This window comes from Typopeltis vanoorti, chromosome 7, assembly GCF_054136105.1.
Source record: "Typopeltis vanoorti isolate ZY-2024b chromosome 7, IOZ_Tvanoo_1.0, whole genome shotgun sequence".
NCBI lineage: Eukaryota > Metazoa > Arthropoda > Arachnida > Uropygi > Thelyphonidae > Typopeltis > Typopeltis vanoorti.
Window position 1 is genome coordinate 132918017 of NC_143555.1, and position 17009 is coordinate 132935025.

Consider the following 17009-nt stretch of genomic DNA (forward strand, 5'->3'; position numbering starts at 1 on the left):
ACCGGGAGGCATAAGCTAACCACCTTATCCTCGAAGCGCTCGCGGTTTCAAATCGTAATAGGTCATAGCTAATATGAACGTAACTGGCCACTATGCCTAATACGGGAAGGGAGGAGGATACTTATTTCAATGTACTGTATGTCATCTTTGACATATGCATTTTAATTATTTGTTATTATATGACGAATGCAGTGGAAAAGCAGTATCCTATGAATCATGAACTATTGTCAGATGTGATTTGAAAATGATGACTGGTCATGCATGGTCTGCAAGAATTAATTATGGTGAGATTTCTATAGCAAAATTAGATTTGATTTGCAGGAATGCTGCACTCCAGGAAAGCAGATACGATAAAAAATAAATAATGTCGGTAAAGCTAAATAGTAGTGAGGATATGGGTTTAATGCGCAGTTGCGTCGCGAGCAATCGCACGATGCCAAAATTCGTTCGTTAGAGTGGTTTTCTGGAAGCTACAAATTTCGAATTATCCTTCTACATGGTTGGCATATAATTGTAGCAATGGCTATTACTTCATGCTATAAGGAATTTAAGCACCACAATATATAACCAGTAGCACTGTGCATGAATTAAACTTGTAGAATTCTCCACGTCCCGGAATCACATTTCCAGTTGAAGTTGGAAATGTGAAAATCTTAAAATCCATTGGAACAGACAGCTACAGTTTTCAAAATCCATTTTCTAACAAAGAGTTCAGTTTTCTGAAACAGAGATTTTGTTTTTTGATTTCATTATTATACAGGCACCTCCATATAATCATCGCCCATAGGTTTCAGAACATATTGTGCATAAATACATGCGGCGTAGTTTACTGACAACGGCTTAGGATCAGTAACATTTTAGATTTTATGGTAAGTTTATAGTAAATAGTCTATTACTGCTATAAAAGGATATCGAATATGTTTAGAAGTGGCTAGGCCTGCATTAACAAAATTATAAAGAGGGGAAGAATATATTTTCTTTTATTAAATTAAATCCAACAGTCTTCATTATCTAGTTCTTCAATTAGACTTAAACAAGTATAAGTCCTAATAATAGAAATCGGCTGCAAACGCATTTCCGAAGAGTGCAAGGCCGGAAGTATTTACGTTGAATAGACTGATAAGATTGGATGGGAAATTTCTAAAAAAAACTTGCATAATTCAGTATAATTTAAAATAATCCGCTTACTAATTGTTTGAAATTATGAATAAATTGCACTGGTGATACGTATTTCCGAAAATTGCAAGAGCTACAATTAAACTTGCGATTAAAATAGTATAGTCCTCATCCGCACCGCATGATGAATTGCACGCCGTCTGCTAGCAGGTACCGTGAACCACGTGTAAAGGCATAGTAGCTTCCGTTCACGTGCAGGAAAACTGCGATTTACATTACGTCACTTCCTAGCATATCATTTTCTTTCCCCATTTCTAATAACGTTATTAATTGCTTTTTGGATATAACAGACATTTTTTATTTTTAATAACTTTTGAAACTTAATTATGCGATTGCTTATTACTATTTTTTAATAAACAGTATCGTATTTATGCTTTCATTCAGTGAGAAGCACTTTAACTGTGACGTTAAAATGTGACGTCATCATATCGTGTCTTCTGCACTGATCATGGCGACCGATGTAGGTGTGAATGGATGCTCCGAGCCAGATATCGTAGATTGTAGGAAGAGACCACTGGATTCTGAATTTGATATCGGGGCAACCAAAAGGTCTCACCATGGCGGAGGTAGTGTATGAGTTTTATAGTCCTCCGCTTTCAGGATTTTTGGAAATTTAGGTAATCAATTTGTGTGACGTGGGTACCATCTGACACGAGGTTTACACGGTTTTGATGTGTTCCTGTGCCGAGTTCTGCGACTGCGGTTTACCGATACATACGTGTTTGTGAAGGGCCGTGACTCCAACTTTATTAGAGCCGTTCACCAAAATTATAGTTGTTTGTAACGACTGCCGCTTCCGAATGGATACGTTAGATGTAGTTATATTCTTAAGTTCTATTCTGTTTACTTGCTTTTTCTAGTGTACTATGTTTACTATGCCGTTTATGCAGTTGGTTGCAGGCTTTACTTCTAAATTTCGATGCAGAAGTTAAATGAACTTGAGCAGGTAAAAACAACAAAAACTTTGTATTACTCACAAATTGTAATTACTAATTATACCCAAGCATGTACTTAAATTAGCGATAATAAACATGAAATGAAATTAATCTTTGACATAGAACCTAGAAATATAACATTTAGCTTTTCTTGGTTACAAATTGCATTTCTAATTGGTTTAGACTTGTGACTTGCCAATGGCTACAGAGGAACAGTACCATGATCAAGGTCAAGGTGAGTTCTTGGAGCAAGTTAAAATTTTCATGTTATATGCGTCCGTATATTGAATAGGTTACAGTGCTTTGTTATAAGCCATAGTAATCCACATTGTAATACTGTAATAATAATAAAAGTAATAAGTCATGCATATTTCCCCCCAGGCTACTGTAATGTTTGAGAACCAATAGTTTTTTCCACGTATATTAGCGAGAAAGTCCCCTTCTCATCGACATACATTGGCCTCTATGTTAACAGCTGTCAGGAAAATTTTGAGTGAGTGTTAATGTGCAGGAAGAGGAAATAGTATGATAACAGTGGAGTCAACAGTGCAAAACAAGCCTATTTTTAGCCATTGAAAGCATAGTATATATTATTTTAAATAATTTTTGTTCATTTAAAATAATAGGAAGGCTTTTTATCTATGTTAACACTTTTAAGAATATGTTAGATAAGTTTTACATGCTTTCGTATTTAACTGCACCGACTTAAAAAAATTAATAAAAAATAAACTTGCAACACTCCCATGTATGTGTGTGTGTGTGTTGTGTGGACTAAAACCAGCGTGATTATCATTGGAAATACGAATATAAGCGGGTTAAAAGGCCCCACTGATCTCTAATTTTATTATTTGCAGATTAAAAGTTGAATTAAACATTTATATTGCTATGTTTTGATTCTGCAACTTACATTTTTTCAACTCGATGCATCAATTTTTTTCGAGTGAAAAGGACTGTAACGTTGAATACTTCTTAGCATTTAGTCTCTTTTAAGATCTTTTGCCGTAAGTTCTCACATTGGGTATAGGTCTTGCAACTGGTCTTATTATTAATTATTATTAAATTAACATTTAGCAGATCGATTGCTAGGAATGTCTGTTGAGATGTTTTGAATATAACTGATTTCAATAGCAGTATTTTAAGTGTAATAGATTTTCAAAGTAGAATAACGAAAAACAAAATAATATTTAATTAAGAAAAATAATGTACCAACTCATAGCTGGGTTCTTTAAAATAACATCCTGTATAAAAATATTTTGTAGTATAAAATAACCATGTTGCAAAAATAGCCTAAAATTAAGCATTAGATGTTTTTTTTTCTTAATCCAAGAGTTGGCTGATCAATAACATACTAAATTGTCAGAGATGCGTAATTAGAAATTATAGATCCAAGTCTCCTTTGAGGCTTGACTTCCATACTTTATTAAGACTTCTGTGGAACTGGAGTGTTTTCTGTTTTCTTGTCTTAATGTCTGTTAAGGAATCTGAAATTTGTGATCCTAGGTATACAAAGTCCTCTACTTCATCAAGGTGATCATTTTGATTTATATAGATGTGCCCATCTATCTGATTTTTTAATATCTTTATTTTTAACTGAAATCTTTCCATGGTTCTCCTAAGGCTGTTGAAGTAGTTTTGGGCATCTGTAATCTTGGAGTCAATAAGGACTATATCATCTGCAAAGCTCAGGTCTTCAAGGTGCATCTGTATATATGGGTCTCAAAGGAGACGAAGATGCGTCTTTATAAGTGCACCAGCCAGTCTACCTTTTGAAACCGCTCCCAGATCTGGAACATCTCAACAAAAAGCAGCAACCAATATTATAAATAGCTTTGGAACTACTTATCTAAGAAATATCCTGGATTACTCCTGGCAAGACCACATTTCCAACTCTACTATATTAGATGAAACCAGCAAGATCCTCTAGTCAGCACTGTTCAAAGAAACCAAATAAAATGGCTCGGCCACCAACTCAAACACCCACCCTCCACACCTTTTTGATGCTCTGGTCCTCTACATCCCTACAGATGGAAAAAGAAAAAGAGGCAGACCCGAACTCAATATTGGAAATACACCAGCAATATTCTCCCCATTTCCCCCAGCTCTCTGCATCAGAGATCTGTCAGTTAGCATATGACAGAGAAGCCTGGTTTTCCTTCATGTCATAAGAACCTCCAAGTTCTGTCTTAGTGTACACAGACTACTTATTTGTTTTGATTGGTTTTCCTATTTATAATTGTGAAATTATAAATAGGGAAACCAATTTATGATGAGATCCAAGTGAACACCTAGTCACTATTTTGCAGAATTTATGAAGAGAATCATTAAAAGTTTAAATATCAAAACGTGCTTAATAAGCACAGCATTTTATTTATCGTAATGCATTATTTTTAGAAGGTAGTTTTCATCAGAATTAGATGATTTACAGTGTGTTTCTGGAATATCAAAATTCAAAATCAGTTTTGGTACCAGTTGAAATATCATTTCTCATGAGATTTAAGAGTAGGAATGGATTGTTGTATTCACAGTCTAGGTTTTCCCACCCCTGTTTGGTGATACCATCATGATCTGACAAGGCATAACTATTTCAAATGTTATTACTTCACAAAATTCTGAGTTTGAGATAATATTTTTCCTTTTTATAAGTTTCTAAAGAATATTTATAGAAGCATGTTGTAATAGGTTTCACGGTATGATAAGAACACAGGTGGTTAAGAAAATAACTATTTATTAACTTATTTTAACTTAATAAATAGATTTAAAATAAATAAATTTTAACTTAATAAATAGTTATTTTAAAATAACTATTTATTAAGTTATTTTCTTAACCATCTGTGTTCTTATCACACCGTGAAACCTATTACAACATGTCTGACGAACACATAAGCCTATCCACGCATATTTATAGAAGCAGAAGTTTCTTCATTACCCATTAATCATGAAATTTTGCAAACCAAAGAGAACAGTGTTTTAAACACTTAGGTAAAACAGCCTTATCTTCTGTTAACTGCCTAACCAGCCATATGGATAAAATACATCACTCTGCATACACTTTGTATCCATCATATATTTCAATGTAATATCAGTGGTTCCAATTTTAATATGCACTTTGCATCCATGATAACCTTACGTCCATAGACGTCATGGCAGGTTGGGTGGTTAATTATACACCAACAGGATGCTTGGGCAGTGTATAAAATTAGTGGGGGACTTCAATGTTTAAATAGGAAAAGAATCAAAATATAGACCAATAATTGGTTAGCCCAGATAGTCTGCATAACACTAGTAATAACAACAGGATTAAAGCTATTAACTTGACATCCCCCAGACAGCTTACACTTAGTAAGACATACTCTCCCAAAAGAGAGATTCATTAAAAATTTTGGTTCTCCCACTTGAAACAGTAAACAACCAAATAGACCATGTGATGATAACTAATAAGCAACAGACATATAAGAAATGTCTGTACCTACAGAGCAGCTTTTGCAGTTACTGATTATTATCCAGTAAAAGCACATCCAAGCTAAGACTTTGTTGAATGTCAAAATGGTAACAGAAATAGAAATGCTAATTGATATGTCCAACCTTTGAGGATGTAAATATATGAAAGCAGTATTCAGAAAATATAAAGCAGGAAATACAATATTCTGCTCTTCCTATAACTGAAAGAAACAGAAAACACAAAGGACTCAAATCAAGCAAAAATTCTATAATTGTCAAACGAGAAAGAAAAACAAACTGTTTGATTAAGTATAGTCTCTGGGGAAAAATTCCCATGTTGCTCCTCTTAAACACTATAATTTCGGCTATTATAGCCTGTTTTTGTTTAGGAATGTCCCTTATTTAAATACATTGGCTATCAGTACTCAAGAGGGGTATATATATTTAGGGCATTATTGGTGAGTATAGAAGGCAATTAAGGTAGAATAAAGGAGGTGGAAAAATTTTGGTACATACCTTTTTTGATTCTACGATGTCTTCCACTTCCATGATCTTGCTGAAGGTTGTTTACAAACGGGAGGGGGGAAGAAGAGGGAGGGAGCGTGGGGGTGTGTTTTGACATACGAAAATAATTTTGGATAATCTGGGTTAATATTAATAATATATATATAAATGTATACATATATTATTTTGAATTCATGCGCATTTTTGTGGGGAAGGAAGAGGAGGAAGGGTATACTTATGTGGCGACTGGGGCAGGGTATTTATATAAGGGACACTCCTAAACAAAAACAGGCTATAATAGCCGTAATTATAAACTGTTTGATAATGCATATCAAGAGTTTATAAAGAAACAATGTAGTGCGGTTAAAAATTCTACAAGGACTTTACCAGTAAATACTGAGAACTGTAGGAGCTGCAGAAATTTAATTAGTAAAATACTGCACTAAGAGAAAAGCTGACAGAAAAAAGTTAATTGAAGAAATCGAAAAGCATATGAAAAACCTAAGTTATCTATATTATTTTTAAATTTCAGTCTTCTAGGAAGATTTAATGACCCAAGATAAAGAAACTGTTGAATTCAGATAGTATTTTGAGAGAGTGCTAAGCAAATTACCACTAGATTTAATGTTACACCAGAGTTGTTTAGAAGGAAATATTGAAGAACCCATGATATGAGGAACCATCTCTGTCAAGAATGTTATTAAAAGACTAAAAAATACAAGTAGCCAATGAAAATAAAATTTCAGTAGAACTTTTAAAAATTAGAGGAACATCCTTAACTGAAATTTATGAACTTATCAGGCTAATATGGCAAAGAAATCCCCATGGATTAGAATACAGCCATATTATGACTTGAGTCTTTAAAAAAAAAAAAAGAAAAAAAAAGACTCCATAATTGCTAGTAACTATAGCTGTATCTTTGTCTCCCTTTTGGATCTTTGCTTCAAAATGCACTGATCTGGATAATAATGCATATGCTTCAAACATCAGCAGAGAGCCTATCAATGTGTAGTCTTCTATAAGGAAAAGTCAACAGTTGATCATATTTTCATGTGCTGACAATTTTTAGAAATATGAATTTGATGAAGAATTACATATAGTATTTGTGGACTATAAACAAACATATGACAGTATGCACCATGGAATACATTGAGATGCTACAATAAAAGTAAACCTGATACAACTTATAAGTTCAAGTTTTAAAATAAAATCTGGACTTTGACAAGAAGATACTCTCTCACCAATACTGTTCAATGGAATAAAAGAAGTGTGGAAATGAATGAGAAGACCATCCTTTAGGCTTATGCTGATTATGTTAGGAGACTGGTCCAGATGTTATACAAGACTGACAGGCTTACTTGCTTTAGCTATCATTTAATTTAAAGCTTGTAAGTCTTGTCATGAAGCAGGAAAAGACTAAATACATGTGATGATTCAACTTGGCTGTTGATTATATCTTTGAGCAAAGCAGATCATTTTAAATATCTAGGAGTCATATCTAATGTTAATCTACAGTTGTGAAAGATGGTCAACAGCTAATATTAATAATAGAAAACTTATTAAAGAAAAGTAAGAAAGATTTTTGGACCATCTTCCAATTGGAGATTTAAGACTTTTGGACAGTCTACATTCTGCCGAACCTTGCTGTGAATGTAGCAATGGGATTAGTATTATGAGAATAATAATATTTGTATTATGAGAATGTACAAGGGAATTATCAACTCCTCTGATCATGGTGTTTAATTTAAGCCTCAGTACTGGGAAAGTGTGCCATTTGGATAGAAAGAGGGCAAAATAGTCCTATTTTGCTCTTTTTCTGCATAAAGGATGCCCCAATTCAGAAGTAGCAAATTGGTAAAATTGGTTAAAGGCAGAATTCAGGACTGGGTGGATAGGAATATGATACCCTATAATTACAACATGGTTTGTGAAGAGTAGTCTTGCCTTAGTAATTTGCTTACTTTTTATATTAAAACTGAAAGTAAATGATTAGTCAATGATATTGCTTGTCTTTGCAAAAGCATTTGACAGGATTCCACATGCTACATAAATTGGAGCAAATGGGGATGGATATATATGAATGTGGTGATTTGGATTAGAGGGAAGCTGATGGATATATATTAAAGTCTGGTTTATGGAGGAGTTGAATCGAAAAGAAGTAGGTGACAGATTGTATACCAGGGCTCAGTAGTTGGTCCTCTGTTGTTTAAATTGTACATCAGTGATATAGGAAATGACGTGATAGAAAATATTTGGTTGTTTGTTGACGATGCTAAACTGGGAAGAGCAATGGTAAATGAAGATATATTTATATAAAGGAAGACTTAGACTAGCAGGCAAAAGTAAATGCTGCCAGTTTAATGTGGACAAGTATAAGATGATGCATTTTGGGAAGAAGAGATCACAAGCTATATTGCACTTTTTACTGAAGGAAACTGATGCCATTGACTTGGGGAGAATACTCTCCACCACTTATTCATCCCCACAGAATCCAGGTAGCCAAAACAGCACTTCACAGATCTGGACAACTGGATTCTGTAGGGATGAATAAGTGGTGGAGTATTCAGAGGTGAGTGACAAAGATTGTGGTAGATCTATGGAATGCTCCTTTTTTGAGAATAGATTGTTGGTCTGTGGGCTTCAAAAAATAGGTGAGAAAGAGGAGACACGATAGAAGCATATAAGTTATTAAGACTAAAGACTTATTTCAATACATGGCAGGAAGGAAGAGAAAATGAGGGATCACACAGGGAAATTGTGGTTAGCAGGGATGTTAGGACTAGATGCTTTGCTTGAAGTTGAGTTCTTTGTTAGTGAATGAATTTGAGGAGATGTACGATAAGTTTTTGTGAATAATGCATCTCCCACAATGAGTCTTCTGACTCCATGGCGATAACTGTGTAATAAGAATTTGTAGTAACCTCAGTCTTTCTTGCTGTAAATTGGAACAATTTTACCCTCCTTCCACTGTTCGTTATTTTTTTCTGTTGAAGGTCTCGTTCAACAGCTGTGCGAGTAGTGTCATCTCCCTGGAGCATTCCTTCAAATCACACCGGTGATATATTAAGTTCCTACTGCCTTATTAACATCAGTCATACTTTCTACACCCAAGCTTCCCATTATGCTGCATTTATGAGGAAAATCTGCTGATAAACTTATTAAATTCCTAAATTACATCTTCTGCAGCAGTAACCAGTCTACCATTTTTCATTCACTAGCATCATCCTCTTAATCATTCTTTTTACTTGAAACATATTGAACTAATTTCTGCTTGTATTGAAATTCTTCAGATCTTATCAATTGCATCACCTTCTTGGCTTGCTGTTTTTATTTCTCATGTAACTGACTATTACTTTTCTTTCTGTGCTACCCCCATAACTTTTCCAAGTTGCTTGCTTAATCTCTTTTTTAACTCATTTTACTCTTACTTATTTATCCTTTCATCTGTGTAATACATTCAGGTATTGCTACTGTTAAATATCTCTTGATTAGTGCCCAAGTAGCATTGATCTTCTTTCCATTCAAATCCTCTTTCCATGTTGTAGCTCCCATTTGTCTAAGTTGTTCATAATCACTGGCCTGCGTAGTTCCACATGTATTCCTATCCTTACAGACGTTCTTATGACTGGCTACAACCCATGGTCATGATCACTCTTGTCAACTGGATGAGGATTAGACACTCCATTCACAATCACATGCTCTGATATGATCAGATCTAAAACTCACTCCTTGTGTGTTTTTCATTACATATTGTCTATGATAGTTATTCCTCAAGAGAGTCATTCTCTTTGCCTCCATGTACTCTTTTCCTTCCAGCCTATCTTATAGGAATTAATCAGCCATAATGATTACCCTTCTCTTGTTCACTAACCCAAGTTGCCTATACATCACCCTTAACATTTCCTGACTTATAATGCCATCCAATTAAATCTCTCTTTATGTCAATCAACCTGCACCTTAATACCATAGTTCTCAGAACCACTACCACTATTTCTCTTTGCATCTCCAACTCATACAGGCACTCTCCCCCACTTTTCCTGTCTTCACAAAAACATAATACCCTTCCATTTCTATTCATGTCATCATTCTTATTCCATATATATTTTTGGGTGAATGAATGTAAATGCAACAAATTAATCACCCTTATTTCTGATACCCCTGGCATTTTGTAAATAAGCATAATTCATTTCTTGGTCTATAACCAGTCCTATGCATGCCACACCTCATGATTTCCCCCATACGTGCTCCTTCTTTCTCATCTTTATAACCCCTTTTCTTGTATATCTACCCAGACTGAACTACTTCCATGCATCCTAGGCCATTTTATTCCTAGGCTTAACATCCTCACACACATTCCAGAATTATTCTCCATATACTGCCTTCCTGACTATTCCAATCCTTCCTACCCAATTCCTTGTTCAGCTTGTATTCCTGTATTCACATTTTCATTTCTCATACTACTCTTCACTCCATTCATGGACAATTTAATCTCACCTGTTCTACTCCCTCCTGCTCGTTAACATCACCTCTGACATCCTTAAATTCCTTGTTCACATAACTCATTACATGTTTTTGAGCACAGTGAAATCTTTAAATTCCTGTAATAGTTAATTATCCTATAACTGAAAATAAAAAAGTTTTTTTTCTAAACCTGTGCTATATTTATACTGTTCATACGTAAGTTTTTTCTTTATTTTTTATTAATTTTATATATATATATTTTTTTATGAGTATTAGAATTTAAAAAAAATTAATTTTCTTTTATGAATGGAGAATTTTGTATATGTCCTCGGGTTAAAAAAAATATTCATTGAAAAGCCTGTCATGTATATGCTACTGTAAACTGATTTAGAAAGAAAATCCATTTTTTTTTTTTTTGCATCATTATTAAATCACTTAACATAATTCAAATTCAGAGAGTCAAATTCCAGATTGGAGTAGAGGTCTCAGAGTACTTATTTATAAAAAGGGAAATAAAACAATGTGATTTAAAGTACAATTTCTCTATTGAGTGTTTGTTTGTTTCTGGTATGCAAGCATGCTTGAGAAAAGACTAAGAAAAATTATGGACAAGAAACCTAGAGAAGAGCAAACTTTATTCATGCAAAATGGACTTGGTCAGGATTAGATTTTCACTTTAAGACAAGTAGTTGAGAAATCACGGGAATATAACAAGAATCTGTATTTGTTTTGTATATCTGTAAAAAGCATGTGCCAAGAGCAAAGCTATTCAAAATGCCACAATTATGTTATGAATAGGACATTATATTGAGCAATAAATAGTCTGTATTTGAGCTGTAAGTCAGCAGTTAGAATTGAAGGAGATGGTTTGATGTAAAATCTTGTGTGAGAAAAGAGTTCACACTATCCCCACTGCTATTATCTATATTGATCATGAAGGAAAGTGGCATTAAACCTAACATCAAAATTGGAGATATTAATCTCAGCTCTTCACTTTATGCAGGTATTATACTACTAAATAAATCTAGAAATTAAATTAAATTTGAAAATAGACAGCAGAATTAGCAAAGCTGATATGGTAGAAAATCAACTGAATACATTTATATAGAATAAGAGAGAGAAGGAGAGATTAGTCAAAACACTAAACTAGCTGTATGCAAGACCATGTTCAAACCCATTTTAACTTATGGATCTGAGAGTTGGGTTAAAAATAAAACTTTTGATCATTACTGGAGACTACAGATATGAGAGTCCTGAGAAAGATTGAGACTATAGATGGCATAAATTTCAATATCATAAAAATGAAGATATTAAGAAAAAACTTAACATTGTTAGTATTCAGGAATGTGTTATCAGAGCTAATCTCAGGTGGCCACTTAAAATGGGAGAGGAAAGATTAGCAAAATAAGTGTTCTCTGCCAAGATGGCAGGAAAAAGACTCAGAGGAAGACCAAGATATAGATAGGTTGACACAGTCAGTATTATCAAATATACTGTCTGATAATATTGGAATGTTGACAGATAACAGGCTAATTTGGAGAAAAATTGTTGATGGGAAGTTAGTAACGATGTAACTTTTTCATGTGGTACTGTCATGATATCCTATAATATCCCTGAGAGTATATGTCAGGAATTTGATGATGATGAAATAAATCCAGTATAATCTGCAGAATATCTAAATTTAATAACAGCTAATAAATTTGATATGAAAATCAGCAATAAAAAAGACTTACAGCCATGAAAATAGGCAGGAACATTGAAAATATCATCTACATCCTGAATGGAAAATCTATAGAACAAGTCAAACATTTCAACTATTTTAGATACAATTTTTAGTTAAAGAATTAAATATGGAAATAGACATCAGAATTAGCAATGTTGGTATGGTAAGAACTAAATAAATTTATATCGAATAAGAGAAAAATTAGTCAAAATGCTAAACTATTTGTATATATGGCATTCAAACCAATTAACTTTTGGTTCTGATATCTAGGTTATTAAATATTAGGCAGTAACTGTTGATCAAAGATTGGAACCCATGGATATGAGAGTTCTTATGATTAGGAAAGTGAAGAGATGGAATCGTTTGCAGAATCAGATTAAAAATGAGGGTATCATGAATGGACTTGATATTTTTAGCATTCAGGAATGTGAACCAAGTTGTTTTTTTTTTTTTTTTTGCTTGGATGCGAGAAAAAAGATCCAGTGGAAGACAAAAATATAACAGTGAGCAATATTGGAGTCCTGAAAGATAAAATTAATTTGGAGGAAAATTGTCGATATGAAATTAGTAATGTAAGCTTTCATGTTCTAGCTTACCTTGAACTCCCCTCCCCTCCAAAGGTACAGATAAGCTTAGGTGTTGATGGTTATTCATGACTTATCTTTAACAGTATTAACAACAACAAACAATTTTATCAAAAGATGTTTTATTAACTGCTTATATTTTGCTGAATATCAAATCAGCATCATCAAACTAGTATACATGATCTATCCTCCCTACACCCCATAGTCAATAGCATAGATAGTCCCATGTATAAACTGGCCCAACAGTTAGCCAAGTCCCTTGCACCCTCCTACTGGCAACTCTACTTTTGTTAAAAAAAAAGTCCATTTCAAAACACTAGCTGAAAATTACATTCTTAAAAATTCACATAATGGTTAGTTTTGATGGCACCTCTTTATTTACCAATGTACCACTGATAAACACCCTTGATTTGATCGTCTAAATTTCCCCCCGATATCTGTGAATTATTCATATTTACTATGTATGCAGGTTACTTTACATGGGAAGGAAAAATCTACAACCAGATTAATGGTACTGCTTTGTGTTCCCCTCTCTCCCTGCCTAGCAAACTTTTACATGGAGCACTTTGAAAACAAAGTACTTACCACAGCTACATACAAGCCACTAGTTTGGTTATGCTATGTAAATGATGTGTTTGCCATTTGGCTCCATGGACACTTTGGATGCGTTTATCACCTACCTAAATAGCCAACACCCCCAAAATCCACTTCACTGTAGAAAAAGAATCAAATAACTGTTTACTATTTCTTGACACACTAGTCACCCACCTTTCAGATGGATCACTATCTTTTTCCATTTACAGAAAAGCCCACCCACACACACATAGGAAGATACCTACAATCACGTCATCATCATCATCCAGTCCAACAGTATGGCATTTTAAAAACACTTACACACAGAGCCATTTGTTCTAACGATACAGCTCTGTCCAACTCAAATATCTGCACCATACGTTCTTGGCCAACAGCTACAGTCCCTACAAAATAGATAAAATACTCAATAGCCACATTACCATTTCTATTTCCTATGTCAGAGGTACATCAGAAAAGATAGCCAAAGTACTGATGAAACATGGCCTTCGCACCACATTCAAATCTCATGTTAAACTAGCAACTCTGATGAACTTGGCCTACTATGGGCAAACAGGAAGATCAGTTAACATCCGCCTGGAAGAACATAAAAAATATATTTGCTACTATGACTATGACAAGACTAGCAGACCACGCATTGGACACTCCTTCACAGGATTAGATGGAAGAAAACGAATGTGCTGTTTAGAAGTCATTATAGATCTGAAAGATTATTTTTTGAGTCAGCCATGACTTTGAATAATTCTTCTAACCTAAACAAACAATTGCATTAATTTGCCAGTAATTTGAAGAGACTGTTATTGTAAGAGCAACTCCCACATAGCTGTAATTCGTGTGTAGAGGCTTAAGTGCTGTGAGATTTTTTTACAACACTCAGAAAGGATTAAAACAGAATTTAATACTTCCTATATTTCATTCTGGTCACTAAGACATCTACGGGGATTGCAAAAACAACTAATGTAACATGAACACAAATATCTTACAATACTAAGCCCAACCACATGGGTGACACTAAAGTCCTATCTAGGTGGAGCGCCCTCTAAGGGCAGTTGTAGGTGGCCTGGAATGTAAGGTGGGACCTCTGGTGATGAGTGTTTCCCAAATCTTTGGAAGCTTAATGCAACCGTATTTATTAAGATTTGGTTGATTTCTGAGAGCTGCTGCTTCTAAGAATAGTCTCTCTTTCGTGAATTTGCTGTGGTGGAGCATGGTGGTTTTCTTCCATGATACCCTGTGGGTGGTGTCCAACACATGGTCAGCCAAGCCTGAATGGCCATAGTTGTATTTAACGATGTACGACTTGTGTTCCTCCAGGTGGATGGATGCTGATCTGCCTGTCTGTCCAAAGTACGCCAGCTTACAGGAACAGGGTACTTTGTAAACTCCAGGCAGAGAGAGAGGAGAGAGCTGATCTTTCGTAGAATGGATAAGGGTAGCAAGTTTACAGTGGGGCTTATATGCTGTGTGTAGGTTGTACTTTTTTAGAATCTTCGCTATTTTTTCGGATGTACCATGGATGTACGGTATGGTGATGGCATTTTTAAAATCTTGTTGACGGGGAATGGGGGAGGAATTGATTATTTTTTGATACTGTGATTGCTGTAGCCATTGTAGAGGAAAGTGCTGTGAGGGCAGTTCCACTGGAACAAAGATTGTGGGCTCTCTTGGTAAGAGTTTTAATAATGCCATATTGTTGAGAGGGGGGGGGGAGAGTTTGTGAATGTATCTGCCTGTGTGTGTGGGTTTTCTGTATACAGTGAAAGCAAGTGTATCATTAGGCAGCCGTGTAACTAAGGTGTCTAGGAAGGGTAAACAATTATTCTTTTCCTTTTCCATAGTAAAAAGGATTCTTGGATGTAGGCTATTGAAATGACTGAGGAAGGAGTCAAACGTGTCTGGGCCATGAGGCCAAATAGAGAACACATCATCTACATATCTTAGCCAGATAGAAGGTTTGAGTGTCACCCATGTGGTTGGGCTTAGTATTGTATGATATTTGTGTTCATGTTACAATTGTTTTTGTAATCCCTGTAGATGTCCTAGTGACTAGGACGAAATATAGGAAGTATTAAATTCTGTTTTAATCCTTTCTGAGTGTTGCAAAAAAAATCCATTAAGCCTCCAAACATAGCCGTAATGTTTTTTTTTTTACAACATTGGAAGGTGCCAAAAATAGGACTTTAGATCTTTTGTCCATTACAATTATATTATTTCATTTACTGTCACGTATACTAGCAGTATTGTGCTCTGATGATGCTGATTTGAAATTCAGGGAAATATAAGCAGTTAATAAAACATCTTTTGATAAAATTGTTTGGTGTTGTTAATACCATTCAAAATAAGTAATGAATATCAGGACTTGGACATACTAATTCAGTTCCTTTTTGGTTTATATTTCCATAGTTATTTCAAAGGAATTTGCATTTTAACAGACATTTAGCTGTCTAAATTCTTTTTCATTATGGAGGTTTAGGAAATCTACTGTATAAGGGACTGTATCTATATCCAAAAGAAAAGTGCAAATTTCAGTTTTGAATTTTCTGAAATGCAAAAGGAAATAGCTAGACATTTACAGGAAAGTGGTATTATTTAAAGATTTGATTTAGATCTGTGAAACCTGAGAGATAACAAGGTACAAAGTTTTAAAGTTAGGGTATGTGACAAATTTTCATCTTGCTGTAGATCATATCATTTGCACACCCAGGGAGGGGGCTAAGGGGGCCCTGGCCCCCTCCAAAAGAAAAAGGATAAAAAAAATACTAGAAAAATTTCCATAAATCTTTTCCTAATTAAAATTCATTTTTTTAAAAAAATTTGTTGTGTCATGCCTTCTATTTCTATGTTACTTATGAATTAGTGGTCACATATGGTGGGAATACCCTATAGCTCTTGGGAATATAGGAACGAGCACCTGAGGTAGTGCTCAGGTGCTCGTTTGCCCGAGCCGAACCAGAGGAGATCACTGGTATCATGTATTGGCGATCACTGCAAATGCTCAATCATAGCTCATATGCAATGCGTAGTGTGTATTCTCAAATCGTCTACTCAACTCCCCCCCCCCCCCCAAGATTAAATCTTGAGTGCTCGGTCCCCTCTAAGATTAAATCCTGAGTGCACCACTGGATCATATACATAATAACAAATGCAAGAATCTTTAAAGTCAGATTTCCTTATCCTGAAAAATTAACATTTATGTTCAGTTGTAACTTATGAGAGGTATGAGGTGTAGTGAAGAAAGAGAAATTGGCATATGGAAGGAGATTGGATTAAACAATAAAGCAAACCCTAGAGAATTCTATTTATGTTGCTAGTAGAAGAAAGAGTGAACATGGAAGGCTGACTTTAGTTTCTGCAGATGGAACATGAGCCACATCTGCTGAAGATATAGTGAAAATGTTCAATGAGTATTTTGTTAGTGTATTTCATTCAGGTGATTAAGAGTAGTGTTGAATAGCAGTAGATAGGAGGACAGAAGACTGATAGTTTCAGAGTTGGAAATGTTTAGAATATTAAGTAATCTTTATTAACTTTTATGGCTATTTTGCCCATTTTTCTTTAGTTTGTTCAAAATTATTCCTTCCTTATATTCTTCATGTA

General features: G+C 34.6%; 1 protein-coding gene across 8 annotated transcripts in view; it reads left to right on the forward strand.

The window, feature by feature from the left end:
• Nucleotides 1–1624: 1624 nt before the first annotated feature.
• Nucleotides 1625–17009, forward strand: part of LOC150105078 (RNA-binding protein Pasilla-like) — a 132571-nt gene continuing 117186 nt past the window's right edge. For 2 of the 8 annotated variants that reach the window (XM_090395479.1, XM_090395477.1), the window contains exons 1-2: nucleotides 1756–2122; nucleotides 2295–2346. Coding sequence is in view for 3 of the 8 variants with exons in the window: in XM_090395477.1 (XP_090251603.1) it covers nucleotides 2096–2122; nucleotides 2295–2346 (79 nt within the window). In the remaining 5 variants the exon portion in view is untranslated. The other 6 variants (XM_090395478.1, XM_090395482.1, XM_090395475.1 and 3 more) reach the window with 6 other exon arrangements.